Source organism: Triticum dicoccoides, chromosome 1B (genome assembly GCF_002162155.2).
Source record: "Triticum dicoccoides isolate Atlit2015 ecotype Zavitan chromosome 1B, WEW_v2.0, whole genome shotgun sequence".
Taxonomy (NCBI): domain Eukaryota; kingdom Viridiplantae; phylum Streptophyta; class Magnoliopsida; order Poales; family Poaceae; genus Triticum; species Triticum dicoccoides.
Window position 1 is genome coordinate 338876209 of NC_041381.1, and position 25443 is coordinate 338901651.

Below are 25443 nucleotides of genomic sequence, written 5' to 3' on the forward strand. Positions count from 1 at the left end.
ATAAAATATCTACCCCTCAAGCTCAAAGGGCCAGCTCGGCATTGGCTCAAAAGCCTCCCAGAAAACACTGTTGGAAGTTGGGAAGAGCTTGAAGACGCGTTTAGAGCAAATTTTCAAGGGACTTATGTCCACCCTCCGGATGCAGACGATCTAAGTCATATAACTCAACAACCCGGAGAGTCAGCGCGCAAATTCTGGAACAGGTTCCTTACCAAAAGGAACCAAATAGTCGACTGTCCGGACGCGGAAGCCTTAGCAGCTTTCAAACACAACGTCCGAGACGAATGGATCGCCAGACACCTCGGCCAAGAGAAGCCAAGAACAATGGCTGCGCTAACAAGCCTCATGACGCGCTTTTGCGCAGGAGAAGACAGCTGGCTAGCAAGATGCAGCACGAGTGACCCGAGTACATCCGAGATCAGAGATGGAAACGGAAAATCACGGCGCAGGAAAGACCACCGCCGGAATAAAGAAAAAAGCCCAAAGAGCACGGCGGTCAATACCGGATTCAAAAGCTCATGGCCAAACAATAAAACACTGCCTCTTAAGGACAACAGTGACGAGCTATCCAACTTAAACAAAATTTTGGATCGGATATGTCAAATCCACAATACCTCCGGAAGGCCTGCAAACCATACCAACCGAAATTGTTGGGTTTTTAAACAGTCCGGCAGACTCAACGCCGAACACAAGGGGCTCGATGTGCCAAGCGAGGACGATGACGAACCCCACCAGCAGAGCACCGGAAGTCAGAAGACTTTCCCACAAGAAGTCAAAACAGTAAACTCACTTCATGTGATAGTATGGAAAACCAACACGGCACTCGCTAAGACAAGTGTCGCACAGTCCACCCCAGCGGAACACCGAGATTGGATGTCAAAACCAATCACTTTCGACCATCTGGATTATTCCAGAAGTATCCGGAACGCAGGATGGACTGCTCTGATATTGGATCCCATAATAGACGGACTGCAATTTACACAAGTTCTGATGGACGGCGGCAGTGACTTAAACCTGCTATATCCGGACACAATCCGCAAGTTGGGGATAGACCCTACTACAATTAGACATAGCCGCACTTCCTTCAAAGGAGTGGCGCTAGGCCCTTACGCCAGGTGCACAGGTTCATTATTACTAGAAGTTGTGTTCGGGTCACCTGACAACTTCCGACGAGAAAAGCTAACCTTTCATGTCGCCCCATTCAAAAGTAGCTATCAAGCACTACTGGGACGTGAAGCTTTCGTCCGCTTTAACGCAATACCACACTATGCGTCTCTTACGCTTAAAATGCCCGGTCCATGCGGCATCATTGTATTAAAAGGTCGTCTAAGACCCTGGACACGGCTAGACGGGTCCGGAATAAATAAGCTAGGGGCTACCTAGCCGCACACCCCTTCACAAGGGTTTGTGTATATAAGCTATAATGAGCTAGCATAGGCTCAACTTTCTAAATTTATATTTCAATTTTTTATGTACTTTTTCGCATGATTTATTTTCAAACTAAGTTCCTCTCTTTTTACAGATGAACAACGTGCACACCCGTCCAGGATACGGCACAACGGAGACACAGGCGCAGACGTGCAGTAGGGACCCGTTTCAAGGATTCTTTTCAGACTAAGACCCTACGTAAACCTTTCTTACTGTCTCTTGTTGCTATAATCCCCTGGTTTCTCATTATAACCAGAGTGGAGGCTGGCGTTTTGGCATCGGCCGCGCCCGAGGAACTTGCCCGTATCTGGACACAAGGGGCTTAGGGCATTGTTCTGCCCGTCATTATAAAGACCGAACACCTTCGGGAGTGTTCGGCGTCTCGAGTTAGGCCTTATATGCATCAGCTCCGAATCATGTCTTGGGTCAAATGTTGGGTTTTCCCGGCTCCTATGTTTTGCGGCCTTACGTTCCGTATCATCGGCTAATGCGGCACCAGGAGAACTACTGCGATTATGCCCCAGTTCGGCTGGGCGAGCACCTCAGTAGAGAAAGCCGAAAACTGACTGTCATGATAAAGCGAGAGACTGGTCAACCACTCGATCGACCAAGGGAATGTTTAGAATTCCTCCGCTTTGACGAAGGGCCGTTTCCCGGTCAGGCACATACGCGCCCCAAATTCGGAGAGCGCGGTGCCCCCAGGGGTTATGTCGTAGCCCCACCCTCGAACTCCATGGCTAAGTGAAAGTGATAAAGCATTATAGCCCGGTTGCCTCGTTTGCTACGCTACCACCTCCTTTACAAGACCGAGACATCGGATTAAGTGTGAAAACGCGCTATTTTTTGTGAACACCCCCACACCTTGTGCGTGGGGGCTGAAGCCGACGACTGCCATCTTTCAGGTTATACACACGTATACATGAACGGCCGCATAGGAGATATTCCATTACTTGAACGCACAAGTATAAAAGGCGCTTACATCATAAATATTGTTTTACAACATAAAAACGTTCATTTGAACGTAACATTTTTTGAGCACTGCGACTCTATTACACGAGCACCACGCAGCACTTCGCCAAAATAGTGCTCGGCGGGTAACCGGCTATCGTCCGAACCCGGGGTCGCAACAGCGGTGGCATCCATCTCTGTCCAATGTGTCTTCACACGGGCGAGTGCCATCCGCGCACCCTCTATGCAGGCCGACCGCTTCATCGCCTTGATATGCGGCACCGCCCCAAGAAATTGCTGCAATAAGCCAAAGTAACTCTTCGGCTTGGGCCTATCCGGCCAGACATGGGTCACGATATCCGTCATGGCAAGCCCGGACAACCTATTTAGCTCAGCCCACTCGGCCAAACGGTCGGTCAGCGGAAGTGAATGCTCCGGACTATGGAATTGAGACCAAAACAGCTCTTCCGTCTTGTGATCCTTCTGGCTTCGAGGATCTGGCTTCGAAAATGCACTACGGCATCCGCCGCACTCGCTGCTAAGTCCATATAAGGGTCCTCTGGACCCCACAGTTGGCCCAGCTGAGCATACTTTGGATCCGTAAACCTTCGGCGCAGCAGAAAAGGCTTGCCAGATACAATGTCTCCGGCCTGGCGCAGCTCTTCCTTTATAGCCCGCATTGCAGAGCGGGCATCCTTGGCTTCGGCGGTGGCCTTCCCCAGGTCTTCTTGCCCCGCTAGGTGCTCCTTCCGAAGAGCCTCATTGCGGTCGGTAGCATCTTTTAACCTCACGGCCATTTCGGCCATCTCTTCCCTGCTTCGGCAGTGTGCGGCCCTTCCGGCTGCTAACTCCTCGGCCGCCCTCGAGGCCGCCGCATTACTCCTTCTGGCCTGCTCCTTGGCTTGAGCAAGTTCAGCCCGAAGGCTCTCCACAGCAGCGGCACTATCTGCATTTCACACACATGTTGTAAAGAGCTGACTTCGGCTCCCTTACCAAGTGACCGCAAAGAAACAATTACCTTGCGACTCATCAAGTCGCCTGTTGACTAGCATGATGTCCGCATCCGCAACGGCGAGTTGCCGCTTTAGTTCAGCAACTCCATCAGTCCGGCTGGCCCCCGGACGACCCGCCACCTACATAGGCACGGCGAAAATTTAAACCTGCGATTTTGATCCTCGGCATGCTATCGCTTTCGACAACCTACCGAGTCTCAGGGGCTACTATCTATACAGGGCGCATTCTACATGCAAAACTGTCAAAAGGTGTGTCATTTTTACGTACCTCAAACCCCGCCAGCAAACTCCTGACGGCATTATGCAATCCGCCTTCGGTAGACGAAATCCTTTCAATCACCACACTCATCAATGCGTGGTGATCTTCTGAGATAGACGCCTTCTCAAGCAGATCCTTCAGCCGTACACCAGTTGGCGCCGAACTATCCGGCTTCGCCACACCCGGGGCTCCCTCCTTGACGACACTTCAGGCTCGTCCGCCCTATCCGACGGCGCCCCGGACGGAGGCGTCTCGCTCTCCATCATCTCCGGACGAAGGTCCCCCGAAGACGAGCTCATTTGCGAAGGATGGAGATCCGAACTACAAGGTAAAAACTTTAGTTATCCTCAGAAGCACAAAAAGGGATGTCCCTTATTACAAAATTCCTTTCTTTCTACTTACGGCTCGTTGGAGGGCTGATTCTTTAAGGGAGACTGTGCAGTCGGGGCCTCCCCGGACGCAGGACCCTCTGGCAAAGATTTCTTCCCCCGTATAGGGGCTTTGGCCCCTGGGTCCTCGGAGGCGGTCCTCTTCTCCCCTTGGAGGGAGGTATTCTCGATCCCCCCTCTTTCAAGAGCCTCCTTAGGTGAGGCAGTAGCTTTTCTATTTTCCCCTTTGCCTTCCTCTGGAGGCGCAACCTCCAGCATCCGGACCAGCATGGAATCCGGCGCGGTCTCTGGGAGGGGGATCGGACACCATATCAATTTTGCTTCCGCTATCCACTCCTGTTTAGAAGGAAATTGGTCATAAGGCGAATCATCGAAAGGCAAACAAACGGTATGTCCGGACTTGGAACTACTTACTTGAGTATCCGGGCGATTGCAGCTTAGGCCAGCATCCTCAGTCAATTCCGGACGCGCCTCTTGCGATCCGAAGAATAATTTGTACATCTCCAGGGGTGTCATACCCATGAATTGTTGAAGAATCCGTGGGCCCTCCGGATTAAACTACCACAACCGGAGAGGGCGGCGTTTGCAGGGCAGGAGGCGCCTAATCAGCATGACCTGGACTACCACCACCATATCAACCTCCCTCGTTTGGAGATCTCGAATCCGGCCCTACAGTAGGGGCACGTCCTTTGACGGCCCCCAGTTGAGCCCTTGGTTGACCGACGACATCAACCGTCGTGGAGGTCCCGGGCGGAATAAGGGCGGCGGCTTTTGTCTGCTGCCCCTCAGAACGGTAATATAGAACCACTCTAGCTGCCACAGGCCGAGCTCCTCTTGGAAGGAGCCCGCGGGCCACGGGGCATCGGCCCTCCTACTTACGGCCGCCCCGCCGCACTCCGCTTGACGCCCCCCCGATCATCTTCGGCGCCACATTGAAGGTCTTCAGCCACAGGCCTAAGTGAGGGGTGACGCAGAGGAAGGCTTCGCAGACGCAATAAATGCGGAGATATGGAGGATGGACTCTGGAGCCAAGTCATGGAATTCCATCCCATAGTAAAACATGAGCCCTCTCACAAAAGGAACCATCGGGAAGCCTAAACCCCGACGGAGGTGGGATACAAAAACGACATACTCGCTGGACTCGGGGGTGGGGATGGCCTGCCCTTCGGCGGGCAACCTATGCGAAATCTCGTAAGTCAGGTACTTGGCCTCCCGCAGCTTTAGCACGTCCTCCTCCGTGACGGAGGAGGGCATCCACCGACCCTGGAGGTGGGAACCGGACATCGTTGAAGGTCCGAAGCGCTCGAATCTGGGGCTCTAGGTGCTGGAACTTGGAGCAGTGAGAGGATTCGATGGAGGATTGAAGAAAAGAAACGAGCCTTGGTCCCGTTATAAAGAGGGAGAATACCGAGAGCCGTCTCCGTGACCGTTCGGGACTCGCCTTCGATAGAGGGGGCGTGGCGACGGGCGCGGTTGGGTTACCCACGTCCGCATCGATGAGAATCCCGGATTAAGGGGGAACACGATCTCTGCTTTGACAAGACGTGCCAAGAAAACCGCTTCGCTAAATGTGCTGAGGTGGTAAAGTAAAAAAACGATTCAAGTAATGGCTTGGTAGTGGTGTGACGTCATGCCGCAAAAAACGTCAGCAGATTGAACTTGTGTATATATTATTCTCTCTACGATGGAATGTGGAATTTATTTTGCAGAGCCGGACACTATCCTGGTGTTCACGATCTTCTACGAATTATTCGGAGGAGGAACCCGCCTTGCAATGCCGAACAATATGCGCACCGGACTCATCATCATTGAAGCCTGGTTCAGGGGCTACTGAGGGAGTCCTGGACTAGGGGGTGTTCGGATAGCCGGATCACCATCATCGGCCGAACTATCATCGGCCGGACTATCATCATCGACCGGACTCCAAGACTATGAAGATACAAGATTGAAGACTTTGTCCCGTGTCCGGATGGGACTTTCCTTGGCGTGGAAGGCAAGCTTGGCCATACGGATATGTAGATCTCCTACCATTGTAACCGACTCTATGTAACCCTAGCCCTCTCCGGTGTCTATATAAACCGGATGGCTTTAGTCCGTAGGACACAACAACAACCATTACAATCATACCATAGGCTAGCTTCTAGGGTTTAGCCTCCTTGATCTCGTGGTAGATCCACTCTTGTAAACATCCACAATATCAATATCAATCAAGCAGGACGTAGGGTTTTACCTCCATCAAGAGGGCCCAAACCTGGGTAAAACATCGTGTCCCTTGTCTCCTGTTACCATCCGCCTAGACGCACAGTTCGGGACCCCCTACCCGAGATCCGCCGGTTTTGACACCGACAAGTCTTCTGACAAAGAGAGAGATTCTAGGGAGTTCAGCATGTCGCCAAAGGGCGAGTGCTGGAAGATATCCGCAAAGGTGAACTCCATTACTGGAGCCCAACCAAATCCGGTGGGCTCGGGGGTGCGCAGATTGGAACCCACAGCCGGACATGTGTCTGGGGGTCCGGTGTCACAAGCTTCTTTGGGGGTGAAGTCTGTGTTCGTCTCTACCGCTGATGAGTGTGCGGCCTCCGGGGCGGGGTCCATCCATCCGACCTCGGGCGACGCAATTTGCCCTGGACTTAGGTCCGGGGCTCTTGGAGGGGCGATATCCCGAGCATTGTCCGATAGCAGGTCTAAGCCGTGCTCATCGTGACTGTCCGACGCTCCTGGAGCAGGCCAGAATCCGTTGAAGATCAAGTCCCCGCAGATATTGGTTGTGTAGTTCAGGTTTTCGAACCTGACCTGGTGGCTAGGGGTGTAGCTGTCGATCTGCTCCAGATGGCCAAGCGAATTGGCCCGCAGTGTGAAGCCATCGAACATGAAGATCTGTCCGGGAAGAAAAGTCTCACCCTGGACCGTGTTGTTGATGATTGAAGGAGCCATCAAGCCTCGCAGCGACGACACAAAGGACCTCTCAATGAAAGCACCAATGTCGGTGTCAAAACCGGCGGATCTCGGGTAGGGGGTCCCGATCTGTGCGTCTAAGGCTGATGGTAACAGGAGGCAAGGGACATGATGTTTTACCCAGGTTCGGGCCGAATTAATGGAGGTAAAACCCTACTTCCTGCTTGATTGATATTGATGATATGAGTGTTACAAGAGTTGATCTACCACGAGATCGTAGAGGCTAAACCCTAGAAGCTAGCCTATGATGATTATGATTCTGTCCCTAAGGACTAAACCCTCCGGTTTATATAGACACCGGAGAGGGCTAGGGTTTACATGGAGTCGGCTACAACGAAGGAAATGTAATATCCGGATCGCCAAGCTTGTCTTCCACGCAAAGTGGAGCTCCATCCAGACACGGGACGAAGTCCTGAGTCTTGTATCTTCATGGTCCAATAGTCCGGCCAAAGTATATAGTCCGGTTGTCCGGATACCCCCTAATCCAGGACTCCTTCAATGCCCCCGGAAGGCATCCCCTCTTTCGTCTTCGTTCATTGGTAACTTTACTTGGAGTTATATTTTTATTCGCCACATGATATGTGTTTTGCTTGGAGCGTCGTGTATGATATTAGTATTTGCATTTTAGTTTTCCACAATCATCCTTTCTGTACTCACCTTTTGGGAGAAGCCCACTTGATTGAAATTTATTAGAATACTCTATGTGCTTCACTTATATCTTTTGAGCTAGATAGTTTTTGCTCTAGTGCTTCACTTATATCTTTTAGAGCATGGCGGTGGCTTAATTTTGTAGAAATTGCTAGTCTCTCATGCTTCACTTATATTATTTTGAGAGTCTCTTAGAACAACATGGTATTTTCTATGGTTATAAAATTGGTCCTAGAATGGTAGGCATCCAAGTTGGGTATAATAAAAACTATCATAGGAAGTGAATTGGATGCTATGATCAATTTGATACTTGATAATTGTTTTGAGATATGGAGGTAGTGATATTAAAGTCATGCTAGTTGGGTGATTTTGAATTTAAAGAATGCTTGTGTTGAAGTTAGCAAGTCCCGTAGCATGCATGTATGGTTAAAGTTGTGTAACAAATTTGAAACATGAAGTGTCCTTGGATTGTGCATCCTTATGAGTGGCGGTCGGGGACGAGCGATGGTATTTTCCTACCAATGTATCCCTCTAGGAGCATGCGTGTAGTGCTTGGTTTTTGATGACTTCTAAATTTTTGCAATAAGTATATGAGTTCTTTTGACTAATGTTGAGTCCATGGATTATACACACTTTTACCTTTCCATCATTGCTAGCCTCTTCGATACTGTGCATTGCCCTTTCTCACCTTGAGAGTTGGTGCAAACTTCGCCGATGCATCCAAACCCCGTGATATGATATGCTCTATCACACATAAACCTCCTTATATCTTCCTCAAAACAGCCACCATACCTACCTATTGGGGCAATTCCATAGCCATTCGAGATATATTGCCATGCAAATTTCCACCGTTCTGTCTATCATCATGACACGCATTACTTTTGTCATATTGCCATTGCATGATCATGTCGTTGACATCGTATTTGTGGCAAAGCCACCATGCATAATTTTTCATACATGTCACTCTTGATTCATTGCACCATCCCGGTACACCGCCGGAGGCATTCATATAGAGTCATATCTTGTTCTAGTTTCGAGTTGTAATTCATGTGTTGTAAATCAATAAAAGTGTGATGATCATCATTATTAGAGCATTGTCCCCAAAAAGAAAAAAAGAAAAAAGGCCAAAAAAAGAAAGGCCAAAAGAAAAAAAGAAAGGCCCAAAAAAAGAAAAAGAAGAAAAAGAAAAAATATAAAAAAGGGGCAATGTTACTATCTCCTTTTCCACACTTGTGCTTCAAAGTAGCACCATGTTCTTCATATAGCGAGTCTCATATATTGTCACTTTCATATACTAGTGGAAATTTTTCATTATAGAACTTGGCTTGTATATTCCTAAGATGGGCTTCCTCAAAATGCCCTAGGTCTTCGTGAGCAAGCAAGTTGGATGCACACCCACTTAGTTTCTTTTGTTGATCTTTCATTCATTTATAGCTCTAGTGCATTTGTTGCATGGCAATCCCTACTCCTCATGTTGACATCAATTGATGGGCAACTCCATAGCCCGTTGATTATCCTCGTCAATGTGGGACTTTCTCCTTTTTTGTCTTCTCCACACAATCCCTGTCATCATATTCTATTCCACCCATAGTGCTATATCCATGGCTCACGCTCATGTATTGCATGAAAGTTGAAAAAGTTTGAGATTATTTAAGTACGAAACAATTGCTTGGCTTGTCATCGGGGGTTTTGAATTTGGGAACATTTTTTGTGTGACAAAAATGAAGCATAGCCTAACTATATGATTTTGTAGGGATGAACTTTCTTTAGCCATGTTATTTTGAGAAGACATGATTGCTTTTATTAGTATGCTTGAAGTATTACTATTTCTTATGTCAATATGAACTTTTATTTTGAATCATTTCGATCTGAACATTCATGCCAGAATAAAGAAAATTACATTGAGAAATATGCTAGGTAGCAGGAAATTACCTACTCGAGGACGAGCAGGAAATTAAGCTTGGGGATGCTTGATACGTCTCCAACGTATCTATAATTTTTGATTGTTCCATGCTATTATATTACCAGTTTTGGACGTTTATGGCCTTTACTTTACACATTTATATCATTTTTGGGACTAACCTACTAACCGGAGGCCCAGCCCGTATTGCTGTTTTTTTTGCCTATTTCAGTATTTCGAAGAAAAGGAATATCAAACGGAGTCCAAACGGAATGAAACCTTCGGGAGCGTGATTTTTGGAACAAACGTGATCCAGAGGACTTGGAGTGCAAGCCAAGAAGCAGCCGTGGCGGCCACGAGGGTGGAGGGCGCGCCCCCCTATCTCGTGGGCCCCTCCGGCGGCCACCGACCTACTTCTTCCTCCTATATATACCCACGTACCCCGAAAACATCCAGGGAGCCAACGAAATACAATTTCCACCGCCGTAACCTTCTGTATCCGCAAGATCCCATCTTGGAGCCTTCGCCGGCGCTCCGCCGGAGGGGGAATAGACCATGGAGGGCTTCTACATCAACACCATAGCCCCTCCCATGAGTTGTGAGTAGTTTACCACAGACCTTTGGGTATGGCTTCTTCTCTCTTTCTGGATCTCAATACCATGTTCTCCCCCTCTCTTGTGGAGATCTATTCGATGTAACTCTTTGTTGCGGTGTATTTGTCGAGATCCGATGAATTGTAGGTTTATGATCAAGTTTATCTATGAGAAAATTTTGAATATCCTCTGAATTCTTTTATGTATGATTGAGTTATCTTTGCAAGTCTCTTCGAATTATCAGTTTGGTTTGGCCTACTAGATTGATCTTTCTTGCAATGGAAGAAGTGCTTAGCTTTGGGTTCAATCTTGCGGTGTCCTTACCCAGTGACAATAGGGGTTGCAAGGCACGTATTGTATTGTTGCCATCGAGGATAAAAAGGTGGGGTTTATATCATATTGCATGAGTTTATCCCTCTACATCATCTCATCTTTCTTAATGCATTACTCTGTTCTTATGAACTTAATACTCTAGATGCATGATGGATAGCGGTCGATGTGTGGAGTAATAGTAGTAGATGTAGGCAGGAGTCGGTCTACTTGTCACGGACGTGATACCTATATACATGATCATACCTAGATAATCTCATAATTATTCGCTTTTCTATCAATTGCTCGACAGTAATTTTTTCACCCATCGTAATACTTATGCTATCTTGAGAGAAGCCACTAGTGAAACCTATGGCCCCCGGGTCTATCTTTTATCATATAAGGTTTCAATCTACTTTTATTTGCATCTTTACTTTTCCAACCTATATTATAAAATACCAAAAATATATTCATGTTATCATACTATCTCTATCAGATCTCACTTTTGCAAGTGGCCGTGAAGGGATTGACAACCCCTTTATTGTGTTGGTTGCGAGTTCTTTGTTTGTTTGTGTAGGTGCGTGGGACTTTTGAGGAGCCTCCTACTGGATTGATACCTTGGTTCTCAAAAACTAAGGGAAATATTTATGCTACTATTGCTGCATCACCCTTTCCTCTTCAAGGAAAACCAACGCAAGCTCTAGACGTAGCAACCCCTGCACACGCCGCGCCGTGCTGGTTTGTGGGTGGTCGTCAATGCCCATTTGGTCGCCGGGGTCAGGATCCGGCGTCCTACCGCCGCCCCTATATATCACCACCGGCGCCTGGTCTGTTTAGGCCGGCCCTATCTTAATGACAGGTGGGCCTGACTATTTAGTGTTAGCACTAATTAAACCGAAACAGTAGGCACTGATGTGTAGGCCCCCTCCCAGTTAATAATCTACTAAAAATGCCCATAATGCTAACTGTGACTATGACCATGGGGCCACCTCGTTAATTAATTAGTTTGGTTAAATAAAACTTTGATAGAAAAAATTGACCCACTCACAGTCTGGCCCCACCTTTAAGTTAAACTAATTAAAAGTTAAAACTCTATCAAGTTAGACTCTGTCACTAACAGCGGGGCCCCACTGGTTAGTTGACCAGTCACACCTGCTGACTGGGTAGTCCCAGTCAGTGACAGGTGAGACCCCCTAGGCCCCTTTGACTTCGTTGACCAGTCAACTGGTCAACATATGACTGGGCTGACTCAGCCCCTGACCCCACATGTCGGACTTAGTAGCACATATGTGGGTACACTTATGTGTACCCACAGTAATTTCACTTTTATTTTCGATTTAAATTAAATTTAGAAAATGAATAAAACTTTGAAAATTGATATAAATTAAACCGTAGCTCGGATGAAAATACTTTGTACATGAAAGTTGCTCAGAACGACGAGACGAATCCGAGTACGCAGCCTGCTCGTCTGCCACACATCCCTAGCATAGCGAACGCACAAATTTCCCCCACCGGTTCATCTGTCCGAAAACGCAAAACACCGGGGATACTTTCCCGGATGTTTCCCCCTTTGCCAGTACCACCTACTTCCGTGTTAGGGCACACCTAGCACCGCTTAATGTCTTGAAATGCATCGATATGCATATGTTTGCATTGTATTCATTGTTTCTTCCCCCTCTTCACTCCGGTAGACTACGAGACCGACACTACTGCTGCCAAGTTCGACTACGGAGTTGACGACCCCTCCTTCTTGCCAGAGCAACCAGGCAAGCCCCCCCCCCTTGATCACCAGATATCGCCTATTCTTCCCTCTACTGCTTGCATTAGAGTAGTGTAGCATGTTACTGTTTCGATTAATCCTATTCTGTTGTATAGCCTATCATTGTTGCTACATCTATTGATACCTTACCTGCAATCCTAAATTCTTAGTATAGGATGCTAGTTTACCATTAGTGGCCCTACATTCTTATCAGTCTGCCATGCTATACTATCGGGCCGTGATCACTCGGGAGGTGATCACGGGTATATACTATACATACATACTATTCAGGTGGTGACTAAAGTCGGGTCGGCTCGTTGAGTACCCACAAGTGATTCCGATGTGGGGGCTGGAAGGACAGGTGGCTCCATCCCGGTAGAGGTGGGCCTGGGTTCTCGACGGCCCCCGATTGTTACTTTGGGGCGGAGCGACAGGGCAGGTTGAGACCACCTACGCGAGAGGTAGGCATGGCCCTGGTCAGTGTCTGCGGTTACTTTAAAATAACACACTTAACGAGATCTTGGTATTTGATCTGAGTTTGGCCACTGGCCTATACACACTAACCAACTACGCGGGAACAGTTATGGGCACTCGACGTCGTGGTATCAGCCGAAGCCTTCTTGACATCAGCTGATACGTCTTCAAAGTATCTATAATTTTTTATTGTTCCATGCTATTATATTACCCCTTTTGTATGTTTATGGGCTTTATTTTACATATTTATATCATTTTTGGGACTAACCTACTAACCGGAGGCCCAGCCCGTATTGCTGTTTTTTTGCCTATTTCAGTATTTCGAAGAAAAGGAATATCAAACGGAGTCCAAACGGAATGAAACCTTCGGGAGCATGATTTTTGGAATGAACGTGATCTAGAGGACTTGGAGTGCAAGTCAAGAAGCAATTAAGGCGGTCAGGAGATAGGAGGGCGCGCCCACCCCTCCTGGGCGCGCCCCTGTCTCCTGGGCCCCTCGAGCGGCGACCGACGTACTTCTTCCTCCTATATATACCCACGTACCCTGAAAACATCCAGGGAGCCAACAAAAAACAATTTCCATAGCCATAACCTTATGTATCCGCGAGATCCCATCTTGGAGCCTTCGTCGGCGCTCCGCCGGAGGGGAAATCGACCATGGAGGGCTTCTACATCAACACCATAGCCCCTCCGAAGAGTTGTGAGTAGTTTACCATAGACCTTCAGGTCCATAGATATTAGCTAGATGGCTTCTTCTCTCTTTTTGGATCTCAATACAATGTTCTCCCCCTCTCTTGTGGAGATCTATTCAATGTAAACTCTTTTTGCGGTGTGTTTGTCGAGATCCGATGAATTGTGGGTTTATGATCAAGTTTATCTATTAGAAATATTTGAATCTCTTCTGAATTCTTTTATGTATGATTGAGTTATCTTTGCAAGCCTCTTCGAATTATCAGTTTGGTTTTGCCTACTAGATTGATCTTTCTTGCCGTGGGAGAAGTGCTTAGCTTTGGGTTCAATCTTGCGGTGTCCTTACCCAGTGATAGAAAGGGTTGCAAGGCACGTATTGTATTGTTGCCATCGAGGATAAAAAGATGGGGTTTATATCATATTGCTTGAGTTTATCCCTCTACATCATGTCATTCTTTCTTAATGCGTTAGTCAGTTCTTATGAACTTAATATTCTAGATGCATGCTGGATAGCGGTCGATGTGTGGAGTAATAGTAGTAGATGTAGGCAGGAGTCGGTCTACTTGTCACGGACGTGATGCCTATATACATGATCATGCCTAGATAATCTCATAATTATTCGCTTTTCTATCAATTGCTCGACAGTAATTTATTCACCCACCGTAATACTTATGCTATCTTGAGAGAAGCCACTAGTGAAACCTATGGCCCCCGGGTCTATCTTTTATCATATAATCTTTCAGTCTACTTTTATTTGCATCTTTACTTTTTCCATCTATATTATAAAATACCAAAAATATATTTATCTTACATACTATCTCTATCAGATCTCACTTTCGCAAGTGGCTGTGAAGGGATTGACAACCCCTTTATTGCGTTGGTTGCAAGTTCTTTGTTTGTTTGTGTAGGTGCGTGGGACTTTTGAGGAGTCTCCTACTAGATTGATACCTTGGTTCTCAAAAACTGAGGGAAATACTTACGCTACTATTGCTGCATCACCCTTTCCTCTTCAAGGAAAACTAATGCAAGCTCAAGATGTGGCATCAACGACTGAGCGGCACGCACCGTGTTGGATTGGAACACCTGCCCTTGTATAAGGGAGGCTAGGTCTGCTCAACGGTCGCGTACGCAACATGCAGGTGTGCAATGGGTAATGGGCCCAAACCCCCTGCACGCATAGGATTTAGACCGGCATGCTGACCTCTTTGTTGTGCCTAGGTAGGGCGGCGACGTGTTGATATTCCAAGGCCGGGAATGACCCAGGAAAGTGTGTCCGGCCAAAGGGGATCGAGTGTGTTGGGTAATGTGGTGCACCCTGCAGGGAAGTTTATCTATTCGAATAGCTGTGATCCTCGGTAACAGGACGACCCGGAGTTGTACCTTGACCTTATGACAACTAGAACCAGATACTTAATAAAACACACCTAGACAAGTTCCAGAGACAACCCAGTGATCGCTTTTCCATAGGGCGACGTGGGGAGGATCGCCGGGTAGGATTATGCTATGCGATGCTACTTGGAGGACTTCAATCTACTCTCTTCTACATGCTGCAAGACGGAGGCTGCCAGAAGCATAGTCTTCGATAGGACTATCTATCCCCCTCTTATTCTGGCATTCTGCAGTTCAGTCCACCGATATTGCCCCTTTACACAGATACACATGCATATGTAGTGTAGATCCTTGCTTGCGAGTATTTTGGATGGGTACTCACGGTTGCTTTGCTCCCCCTTTACTTTCTTCTTGGTTGTCGCAACCAGATGCTGGAACCCAGAAGCTTGATTCCACCGTTGACAATGACCCCTACTACACCGAGGGTGCCTACTACTACGTGCAGGCCGCTGACAACGACCGGGAGTAGTTTAGGAGGATCCCAGGCAGGAGGCCTACGCCACTTTCGATTTGTATCCCAGTTTGTCCTAGCCATCTTATGGCAACTTGTTTAAATTATGTCTGTACTCAGATATTGTTGCTTCCGCTGACTCGTCTATGATCGAGCACTTGTAATCGAGCCCTCGAGGCCCCTGGCTTGTATTATAATGCTTGTATGACTTATTTTATTTTAGAGTTGTGCTGTGATATCTTCCCGTGAGTCCCTGATCTTTATCATACACGTTTGCGTGTATGATTAGTGTACGATTGAATCGTGGGCATCACACACCACTCGTGGCACTGTTTTTGCATGGAATCCTGATGCTTTCGGTACATTTTTCTTCCACCGTAATTATAATTGTCTCATCCACATGCATGTGGGTTAGCTAGTTTCCCTTTAGTAATTAACCTTCTTGTGTTTCCAAGGTCCTGTGAACATTCCACCACCTATACTTGAGAAATTTTATAACCAAGGGGGAGATGACGACACTGATGATCACGAGGATGAGGACGAGTAGGACCCATATACTCAGTGGCGCCTGGCAACTTATTCCGATGGATCACCTCTTCTTGTCTGTATACAGGGCACTGCTGATGTTACTAAGGAAGCAGGTGTTGTCTCGCATGGTCGCACTCTCCGGACCTATTTCAACATCCCGTTGCAGGGTATTCGGGATGGATACTAGTGTACTAGCGCCAACACCTTCTCCCTGGTTCAGTATTGAAAGTCTTGGAGGAAACTCGCTCTTCCTTGGACAAAACTATCCAATGATGGTGGAAGGCGATCCAGCTGCTGTTGACACAATGTTACTACCATTTATGAGAAGCAACTGTATCTATACCTCGGACATTGCTATGCTTCCCTACCGTCCCAATATGGGTCCTGACATAGGTCGCTTCAGCCTGGATGATCAGCCCTGTGTTGGTCTCGAGATTGACACTAGCTGGCCCTTCCCAGAGAATCACTTCTAGTTCAAAGCAAGCGTTTCCAACACCGACGAGTGGTTGAGCTAAACTTCATTTCATCGCTTTGTTATTTGTTGTGTGAGAAAAACTTTACTAGAATGTTTTGTTGGAAATGATCTATAATCCAACATGTATCCTCATTGTCATTGTGGGTTGATGACTTGTTGTATGTAATCAATGGTACATTTGCATATGTGTCCATCAAATCACGCCTGCTAGTGGTGTCCATATGAACAGTACTAGTGATTTTAGTTGCAAAAATTAGATAGTGCTAGTGATTTTTAGCTGCATATTTTGACAAATCGCAGTGTTACAAGGTTGACAAATGGCAATGTTACTAGATAAACAAATGTCAATCTTTCCAATTTGACAAATGGCAACATACCCAAAATGACAGATATGTAAATCTTACCCAATTGTTTGTACGTGGTTGCACACGGATCATGCAAAACAGCCGTTTGCATTGAAGGGATGCAGAAATCCTGCTCGGCACATTTTCCCTTGGCTTCTTGGGGAAGCTGTCGGTTTGCATACGGGTGTTCTAACTAAAACATTTGCGATGAGTGTTTTATATTTAAAAGCCATTGACGTTTTTTCAAAAGAAAATCGTTTGGTAAGTCTGTACATCAAGAGAGAAAAACGCAAGTTCGTTCAAACCATATATTTCATTCAGTCACACTGCAAATTTATATTCATATGATCGAGAATTCGAGATACAATATTAAACCCCAAAAAAACTATTTTTGGCGGTGGCGGAGGCGGCGTGCCGTGCCGTCATTGTCGTTGTCATCCTCCGGGATGCCGTTGTTGAAGTCTTCAAGGCAGCACAAAATGTTCTTCACTTGTAAATCAACCATCATGTCATCGCGCGATCGACGGGTGGGGCGCGGGAGGACGGCAACTGGCGCCGCTGAGAGGTAGCGGTTGACGGCAGCATCCCATGCCGCTGAGGGGGGCGCGTGCACGGGCACGGGCATGGGCGCGGCGGGTGCAGCCAAGCGCACGGGGACCAGCACCGTGGTGGGTGGAGGGGTGCGCACGCGCAGGGACACGGGCGCGGCGGGTGCAGCCAAATGCATGGGGGTCGGCGCCACAGTGGGTGGAGGGGCACACACGGGCACGGGCATGGGCACTGCTGCTGGCATGTACAGAGCTCGTGCGGGTCCGTGGAGACCTCGCTGACGCCCGCAGCTTCTAGCTCTGCGATAGTGCTCGGCGACCAGCCCGTCAATGCTACGAGGATGGTCGCTGGCGCGAGCACGGGGATGGGAGCTGGGACGCGAGCGGGGGAAGCAACCGCTGCGGCCAACTTGTTCTGGGCCATGTCCATGAGGCCCCATCCCTCCTTATTTTCTATCTCCTCCAGCTCGGAGTCGACTTCACCAAACATGAAGACTAGTGGCAGATGATCATTCAGCACCATGGCGTTGGTGAAGGTCTGCGGGAGGGAGGGGAATGGGAGGTGAACAGTAACGCTGCCCGTATTAAACTGCGGCTCGGGCGCCATTAATGGAGAGGAAGGCGGGCGGCCATGGAAGTCAAAGGGCTCGCTTCCAAGTGAGCCTGCACAGCGTACAGCTCGCACGCTTCCCGGTGAGCATGTCCTTTGGAGGACAGCTTGCACGCCTCTCGGTCAGCCTGCGCACCGGACTGCGCCCGCACGCCTCCCGTTCTGTCAAGGTCAAGCAGCTGTCTGCACGGCACCTCCTACGGCCATTAAAACGAAGACACATGGCGTCACGTGAATGGTTAACAGAACGCACACGATTTGAATTATACAAATGTTTGAGATATTAGAGTGGCAATTTTTTTTAAAAAAAATGCCTTTCTTGGCTGTCATTATTCGAGTGCGCTTTCTCTCAAAATGGACACGAAAAATGCCACAACATGTTGGGTGCCATTCCATGATAGCATGCCAAGTTTCATGAATTTTGGACGAGTTTTGGATTTACTAGAATTTAAAAACCAGGCATCTCAATGTTTTGCCGGGAATCAATGGTACCCTGGTGTTTGAAATTCATTCCCATTTCTTGCATGGGACCTAAGCATGCACCCAAGGACACAGATTTGATTTTTCAACCAATTTATATGCACTGGAGAATTGCATGTAGTTCAAATTTGAATTATGCATGAATGCATTGAAAACTCAGTTAATGCATAAAAATGTCCAAACGAACCCCGAAAAATCACAAAAATTGACACACAACACTCTTGTTGTTCTATGTTGACACAAGAAAAAATTTGAAAGCAATAAGAGGCAATGGATATCGTTTTGTCCCCAAAGGTGGGATGTTCCCTACCGAAACCATCATGCTTGTTGTGAGAAGCTCTGGTTTGTGAGAAGCATATACCCAAACCTGCCCCAAATGGGACAAAAAAATTTACCATGGCATGTTGATGACACTCCATGATAGCATGCCAAGTTTCATGAATTTCAGATTAGTTTTGGATTTAGTAGAATTTAAAAACTAGGCATCTCAATGTTTTGCCGGCAATCAACGGTGCCCTGGTGTTTGAAATTCATTCCCATTTCTTGCATGGGACCTAAGCATGCACCCAAGGACACAAATTTTATTTTTCAACCAATTTATATGCAATGGAGCATGTGCATGTAGTTCAAATTTGAATTATGCACATAAATGCAACAAAAACTCAGTTAATGCATAAAAATGTCCAAACGAACCCCGAAAAATCCAAAAAATTGACACAACACTACTGTTGTTCTATGTTGACACGAGAAAAAATTTGAAAGCAATAAGAGGCAATGGATATCGTTTCGTCCCCAAAGGTGGGACGTTCCCTACCAAAACCATCATGCTTGTTGTGAGAAGCTCTGGTTTGTGAGAAGCATATACCCTAACCTGCCCCAAATGGGACAATTTTTTTACCACGGCATGTTGATGCCGCTCCATGATAGCATCCCGAGTTTCATGAATTTCAGACGAGTATTGGATTTATTAGAATTTAAAAACAAGGCATCTTAACGTTTTGCCGGCAATCAATGGTGCCCTAGTGTTTGAATTTCATTTCCTTCTCTTGCATGGGACCTAGAAATTCACCCAAGGACATGAATTACATTTTTCAACCAACTTTAGTGCATTCGAGCATGTGCTTGTAGTTCAAATTTGAATTATGCACACAAAATGCCTAGAAAACTGAGTTTCTGCATAAAAATGTCCAAACGAGCCCCGAAAAATCACAAAAATTGACACAACACTTCTGTTGTTCTTTGTTGACACTAGAAAATTTTTGAAAGCAATGAGAGGCAAAGGATATCATTTCGTCCCCGAAGGTGGGACGTTCCCTATCAAAAACCATCATGCTTGTTGTGAGAAGCTCTCGTTTGTGAGAAGCTTATACCTGAACCTCCCCCAAATGGGACAAATTTTTTACCATGGTATGTTGATGCCGCTCCATGATAGCATGCCAAGTTTCATGAATTCCAGACGAGTTTTGGATTTACTAGAATTTAAAAACCAGGCATCTCAACATTTTGCCGGCAATCAACAGTGCCCTGGTGTTTGAATTTCATTCTCATCTCTTGCATGGGACCTAGAAATTCACCCAAGGACACACACGTGATTTTTCAACCAACTTTAGTGCATTGGAGCATGTGATTGTAGTTCAAATTTGAATTATGCACATAAAATGCTTGGAAACCCAGTTAATCTATAAAAAAGGCCAAACGAACCCCGAAGAATTCCAAGATTAAACACAACACTCCTGTTGTTCTATGTTAACACTAGAAATTTTTTGAAAGCAATAAGAGGCAATGGATATCGTCCCATCCCCAAAGGTGGTACGTTCCCTATCGAAACCATCATGCTTGTTGTGAGAAGCTTATACCCAAACCTGCCCCCAAATGGGACAAAATTTTCACCACGACATGTTGATGTCGCTCCATGATAGCATGCCAAGTTTCATGAATTTCAGACGAGTTTTGGATTTACTAAAATTTTAAAACCAGGCACCTCAACGTTTTGCTGGCAATCAACAGTGCCCTGGTGTTTGAAATTCATTCTCGTCTCTTGCATGGGACCTAAGCATGCACCCAAGGACACACATGTGATTTTTCAATCAACTTTGGTGAATTGGAGCATGTGCTTGTAGTTCAAATTTGAATTATGCATATAAAATGCCTAGAAAACCCAGTTAATGCATAAAAATGTCCAAGCAAACCCCGAAAATTCACAAAAAGTGACACAACACAACTGTTGTTCTATGTTGAAACTAGAAATTTTTTGAAAGCAAGAAGAGGCAATGGATATCATTTCGTCCCCAAAGGTGGGACGTTCCCTATCGAAACCATCATGCTTGTTGTGAGAAGCTTCTACCCGAACCTGCCCCAAATTGGACAATTTTTTTACAACGGCATGTTGATGCCGCTCCATGATAGCATGCCAAGTTTCGTGAATTTCAGACGAGTTTTGGATTTACTAGAATTTGAAAACCAGGCATCTCAATGTTTTGCCAGCAATCAATAGTTCCCTGTTGTTTGAATTTCATTCCCATCTCTTGCATGGGACCTAGAAATTCACCCAAGGACACACATGTGATTTTTCAACCAACTTTGGTGCATTGGAGCATGTGCTTGTAGTTCAAATTTAAATTATGCACATAAAATGCCTAGAAAACCCAGTTAATGTATAAAAAAGGCCAAACGAACCCCGAAAAATTCATTCCCATTTCTTGCATGGGACCTAAGCATGCACTGAAGGACACAGATTTGATTTTTCAACCAATTTGTATGAACCGGAGCATGTGCATGTAGTTTAATTTTGAATTGTGCACCTGAAATGGCTAGAAAATCAGTTTAATGTATAAAATGTCCAAATGAACCCTGAATAATTCCAATTCTTTTATGACACACATATAGTTGCATGTTCACTGCAGATAAAATGTCGAGCAATTCAAACAGCGTCCATTGCCATTGTGACCCCATTTTGTAATTCAAATCAAGTAGATCCCACACAGTTTATTATCACCAACCGTGTGAGATGTAGTACAAAATATCTTGGAGCACCGTTGGTGTATAGTACGCCTATGGCTTACGCGAGAAGGTGTGTCAGCTACAGTCCACAACCGGCGTGTCAAGCAGACTAGCTCACTCCCCAAAAACTCCCGCCTCTGCGTCCCTCGCAATCCCGAAAATATCTACTGCCTGGAAGGTTTTAATGTTTGATAGCACATGATTAGTACGTGTGGACGGTGTGCAATGTCTGTTACTCCCGCTCTGCTTCAGTCCCTTGATTCAAATTTTTAGTAGCCCCGACATTTTACTCCCGCCTCTGCATCTCTCGCAATCTCAAAAATATTTTCTCGCCTTGTTACTCCCGCCTAGTAAAATTTTCAGTTGCCGCAGTATTTCCTCAAACACAACCTTGCCCCCCTGCCCCCCTCCACGCACATCCGAAAACCTCCGCTCACATAGACACACACAATCCTCGAAACCATTGGTAGGTCGACGCCATCGCCGGCGCCTCCATCCTCAACCTCTGCCTATGTGCCGGGGTGCTCGAGGAGCCAATGGCCAAAAAGAGGTTTATCGCGGCCTTTTCGCCCGATGCCAGCGATGCGGCCACCGAGGTGTCCCCGCCGTCCTCCGCGGGCCCGGTCCGCCATTGCCGGTCCCCTGATCCGCCCGCCTCCGCGCTCCTACGCCGGTTCGAGGACTTCCCCATCCTCCCTCAGACTCGGCAGCCGACGAAGTCCTACCTCGGGGTCCGGCAGCAGCGGTGCGGTACGTGGGTCATCAAGATTACAGATCGAGAGACCCACACCCGCCGGTGGCTCGGTAGCTTCCACACGGCCGAGCTCGCGGCCATGGAGTACGACCGCTGACAGGTCCGATACCACGGCATGGCAGCTAGGCTCAATTTCCCCCTCAGCTCACGTTCGGTTGACCTCGTTCCGCCGGAGCCAGGGGTAGTGATCTCGGCTATGGCACGGGAGGACCGCGAGGCATGTGAGCGCCTCGAGGCCAAGGCCACTGACAAGGCCTACATGCAAGAGCTTCGCCGGCAGCACCCAGAGCTCGTGGAGGCGGAGCGGGCGATCTTTGCCGGCGGGGAGGGCGGCGAGGTTATCGCTCTCTCCTCCGATGATGAGGTCGAAGGCGGTGAGGACGGCGACGCGGATGGCGGCGAGGTTATCGCGCTCTCCTCTGATGACGAGATCAAAGGTGGCGGCGATGGCGGTGTGGAGGGCGTCGAGGTGGACCCAAGGACGAGGAGATCGACATCGACGAGTGGAGGAGTGCCTTCCCCAACGACCCCGACGATGGTACTGGCCCGGACCCGGTTCGTGGCACACCATACATGATGAGGAAGTATTGGCTCGACCTCTACTTCGACCGAAAGTAGTTTAGCTTAGCTTAAATTTATGTTTTATGTTCGGTTATGCAAAACTATCTATGTTTATGTTTGAATGGATGCTACTTTCAGTTGAACCTGCTTTGAACTTGATCAAATTGAAGTTTACAACCTTAAGTTAGGGGATCGACTAGAAAAGGCCAAAAATTGCTGGAGTATATATATATATCCACTAAGGGTTTTAGTCCTTTAACTTTTTAAGGATTGCCTAGAGATGTCCTTATGACTTGTTTATTTCAGTTCTTCACAATGTGATGCTCTATATGTGCAACTATTTGCCATGGAGTTCAATTTCATCAATAAAAGTTCCTACAATACCACTATGAATTACCATATTTGGTTGTTGTTAAGGATATTGCAGTTAACATGCCTTTTTGGTTTTCAATTGTTGTTTAGCAACAAGCATTGTACTGAATGACTAGATATGCAATCCCAGACTACATAGCAACAAGGAAGAGTGTTACCTTAATGTTCTGATGATGTCTAGATATACATGTAATAAAGTCTTATATAATGGGATGGATGGAGTGTTGTACTACATCATTTTTCAACTGTTGTTTAGCTTCTAATATTAACTTGGTGCTTTTAGGTACATATATCATTGCCAAAGATCCACACTTCGACCCTTTCTGCGTATGGGGCAATGAGATATTCATGAACCAGCATCAAGTGAGGAAACCGATAAAGATTGTTATTAAAATGGGTCAAAAGATGTCAATCGAACTATTTATTTACATTTGTGCAAGACAACAGTGAACTGCAAGATGGTAAGTAAGAACCCTGTAGCCTTCTTTTTACTGTCCCTAATGAGTTGTGTTAGATGACAATATCTGAATCTTTTTTCTTTTGCAGTGGATCCTGAAGCAGTTTACTCAAGATTACCTCTCAAACTACATGATTGGCGGCTGACCATCACAAGGGGTTGGACTAGAGTCCTGCATGACTTCTGCATCCAGGAGAGCACAATAGGGCCATTCCGCTTCACCTTGTTCAGCAACTGGAATGTGTGTCGCCTCTTTCTTTACCATCTGTAATAGTACAAGTATAGAACCCTGATACATCATTCTTTATTTGGTGCTTATGTAATTCTTAAACATATGTACCTTTGAATCGAATAATGCATTGGTTGTTTGAACCTCATGGATATGAATAAAGCTATAGCCTACTTTCAAGTTTAAATTAGGTACAATTTTAAATAGCAGCAATTAAATTAGGGTGAAATTACGTTGTGCGGGTCATTACAGCACACACGGTTGGTAAAACACAAACGTTTGCATATACATAATAATCCGAGACGGTTCACAGAGAGGAAACGTGTGCAAGCATGCACACAGTTGCCGTTTGCAAAGCTTGTGTGATGTTAGACACTATCACATATGGTGTGGGAAAATTAAATGTGTGTGATTGTCTACCTAACGTACATGGTTTATAATCATGAACTATTTGTGATGTGCCAGGCATCGTAAAACTCCCGTGGCTAGAATCTGCCTGGAAAACTCCCGTGCCTGGAAATCTGCCTGGTTTTAGGCAGAACCACAAAACTCCTACTACGATGGCAATGCGAGCACAAACGAGTAGCAAGGATGAAGCGTTTGGGATATTCGAGATATCGGAAATGGTTATATAGGGAAAACTGTATGCATCAAGGCTCCCTATCCCTGACGGTTTCTGTGTGTGGGAAGGACCCCCCCTATCACCCACACTCACTTGCAATGGTTCCAAATGTCATCGCGGAAAGGGGTTAAAAACCGTTTGTTTAGAACCGATGCGCACCAGTGTACCTCCAACACACCAAATGCAACTGGGAATAGCCAATTGTGTCCATCAACTGCAGCAGCTAATGCTAGATGGCCTCTCCATCTTCCATTCAAAGCAGTTGCATCGACAGCCAAATAGGGACTACAACCATTCATAAACCCCGGCCAGCAAGCCTTGAAACAAACAAAAGCCCTCCTGAAGCACTCCTTCTCCAGTGCCTTCCCTTTTAATTTGTACTTAACTATATGCTTGTCAATCTCTACAACACTCCCTGGACTAGCCGTCTCCACTTCATCTTTGAAGGTGTAAAGCAACTGAAAACTCTCATTCCATGGACCATTAATCCTATCAAGAGACCTTTCCTTAGCATATAAAATCCTCATGTAATTGTATATTAATCTTGTACTTCTCAAATAGCTTATGATGGAGTGTTGTTGGACCAATTGTTGGTGTTTCCCTCACCCGATCCCAGATTGCATCTGCCACCCACCTAATCTTTGCAAGCTTAGATTTGTCCTTTCCCCCTCCCCCTCCAGGTGGGCAAGTGTTCCCGTGTGGGTTGCTTTTTATCTGAAACAAAATGAAAAATAATGTCAAATACAATTAAGAAACAATACACATGATCTGAATATAGAATGGATAAATAATCTGATAGAAAGATTCAGTTATAATACCTGAATCAATTTGCTCTTTCACATAGTGGATGCATGCAACCTACACCTACACCTATCATAAGGGCAATGAACAGTGAATCTTCTTGGCTCACTCCTATCAACCTCATAAGAGTTTTCAGTGAGAATGCAATATGTAGTCACTGCATTATGACAGTCCACCATCGATTCGAATACGATTCCTGGAGTAAGGTCAGGATTCTCCCTGTTCCACTCAATTGTTGGCATGTCCTCACCATCATATTCTTGTAAAATTAAGGAGTCGATGTTCTCCTCCCTCTCTTCATCGTCAGTGTCATCAAATCTAGCATGACTGCTAGGCTCCTCTGGATATTCATCTTCCACTGCCTGTTGACTGACTGTATCTACGAGTTCAGGGAATAGAATGTCATCATCATCATCATGTCGAGGCACTTCCTCGTCAGGCTCTGCATCTACTTCTA

At 46.5% G+C, this 25443-nt stretch overlaps 1 protein-coding gene across 1 annotated transcript; it reads left to right on the forward strand.

Moving 5' to 3' along the window:
• Positions 1 to 882: 882 nt before the first annotated feature.
• On the forward strand, positions 883 to 25080 carry LOC119350362 (the record flags this gene model as incomplete). The annotated part of the gene is made up of 2 exons (XM_037618233.1): positions 883 to 1374; positions 25030 to 25080. Coding segments are annotated over 2 exons (543 nt in total), but the record flags the coding sequence as incomplete, so codon positions are not given.
• Positions 25081 to 25443: the final 363 nt, after the last annotated feature.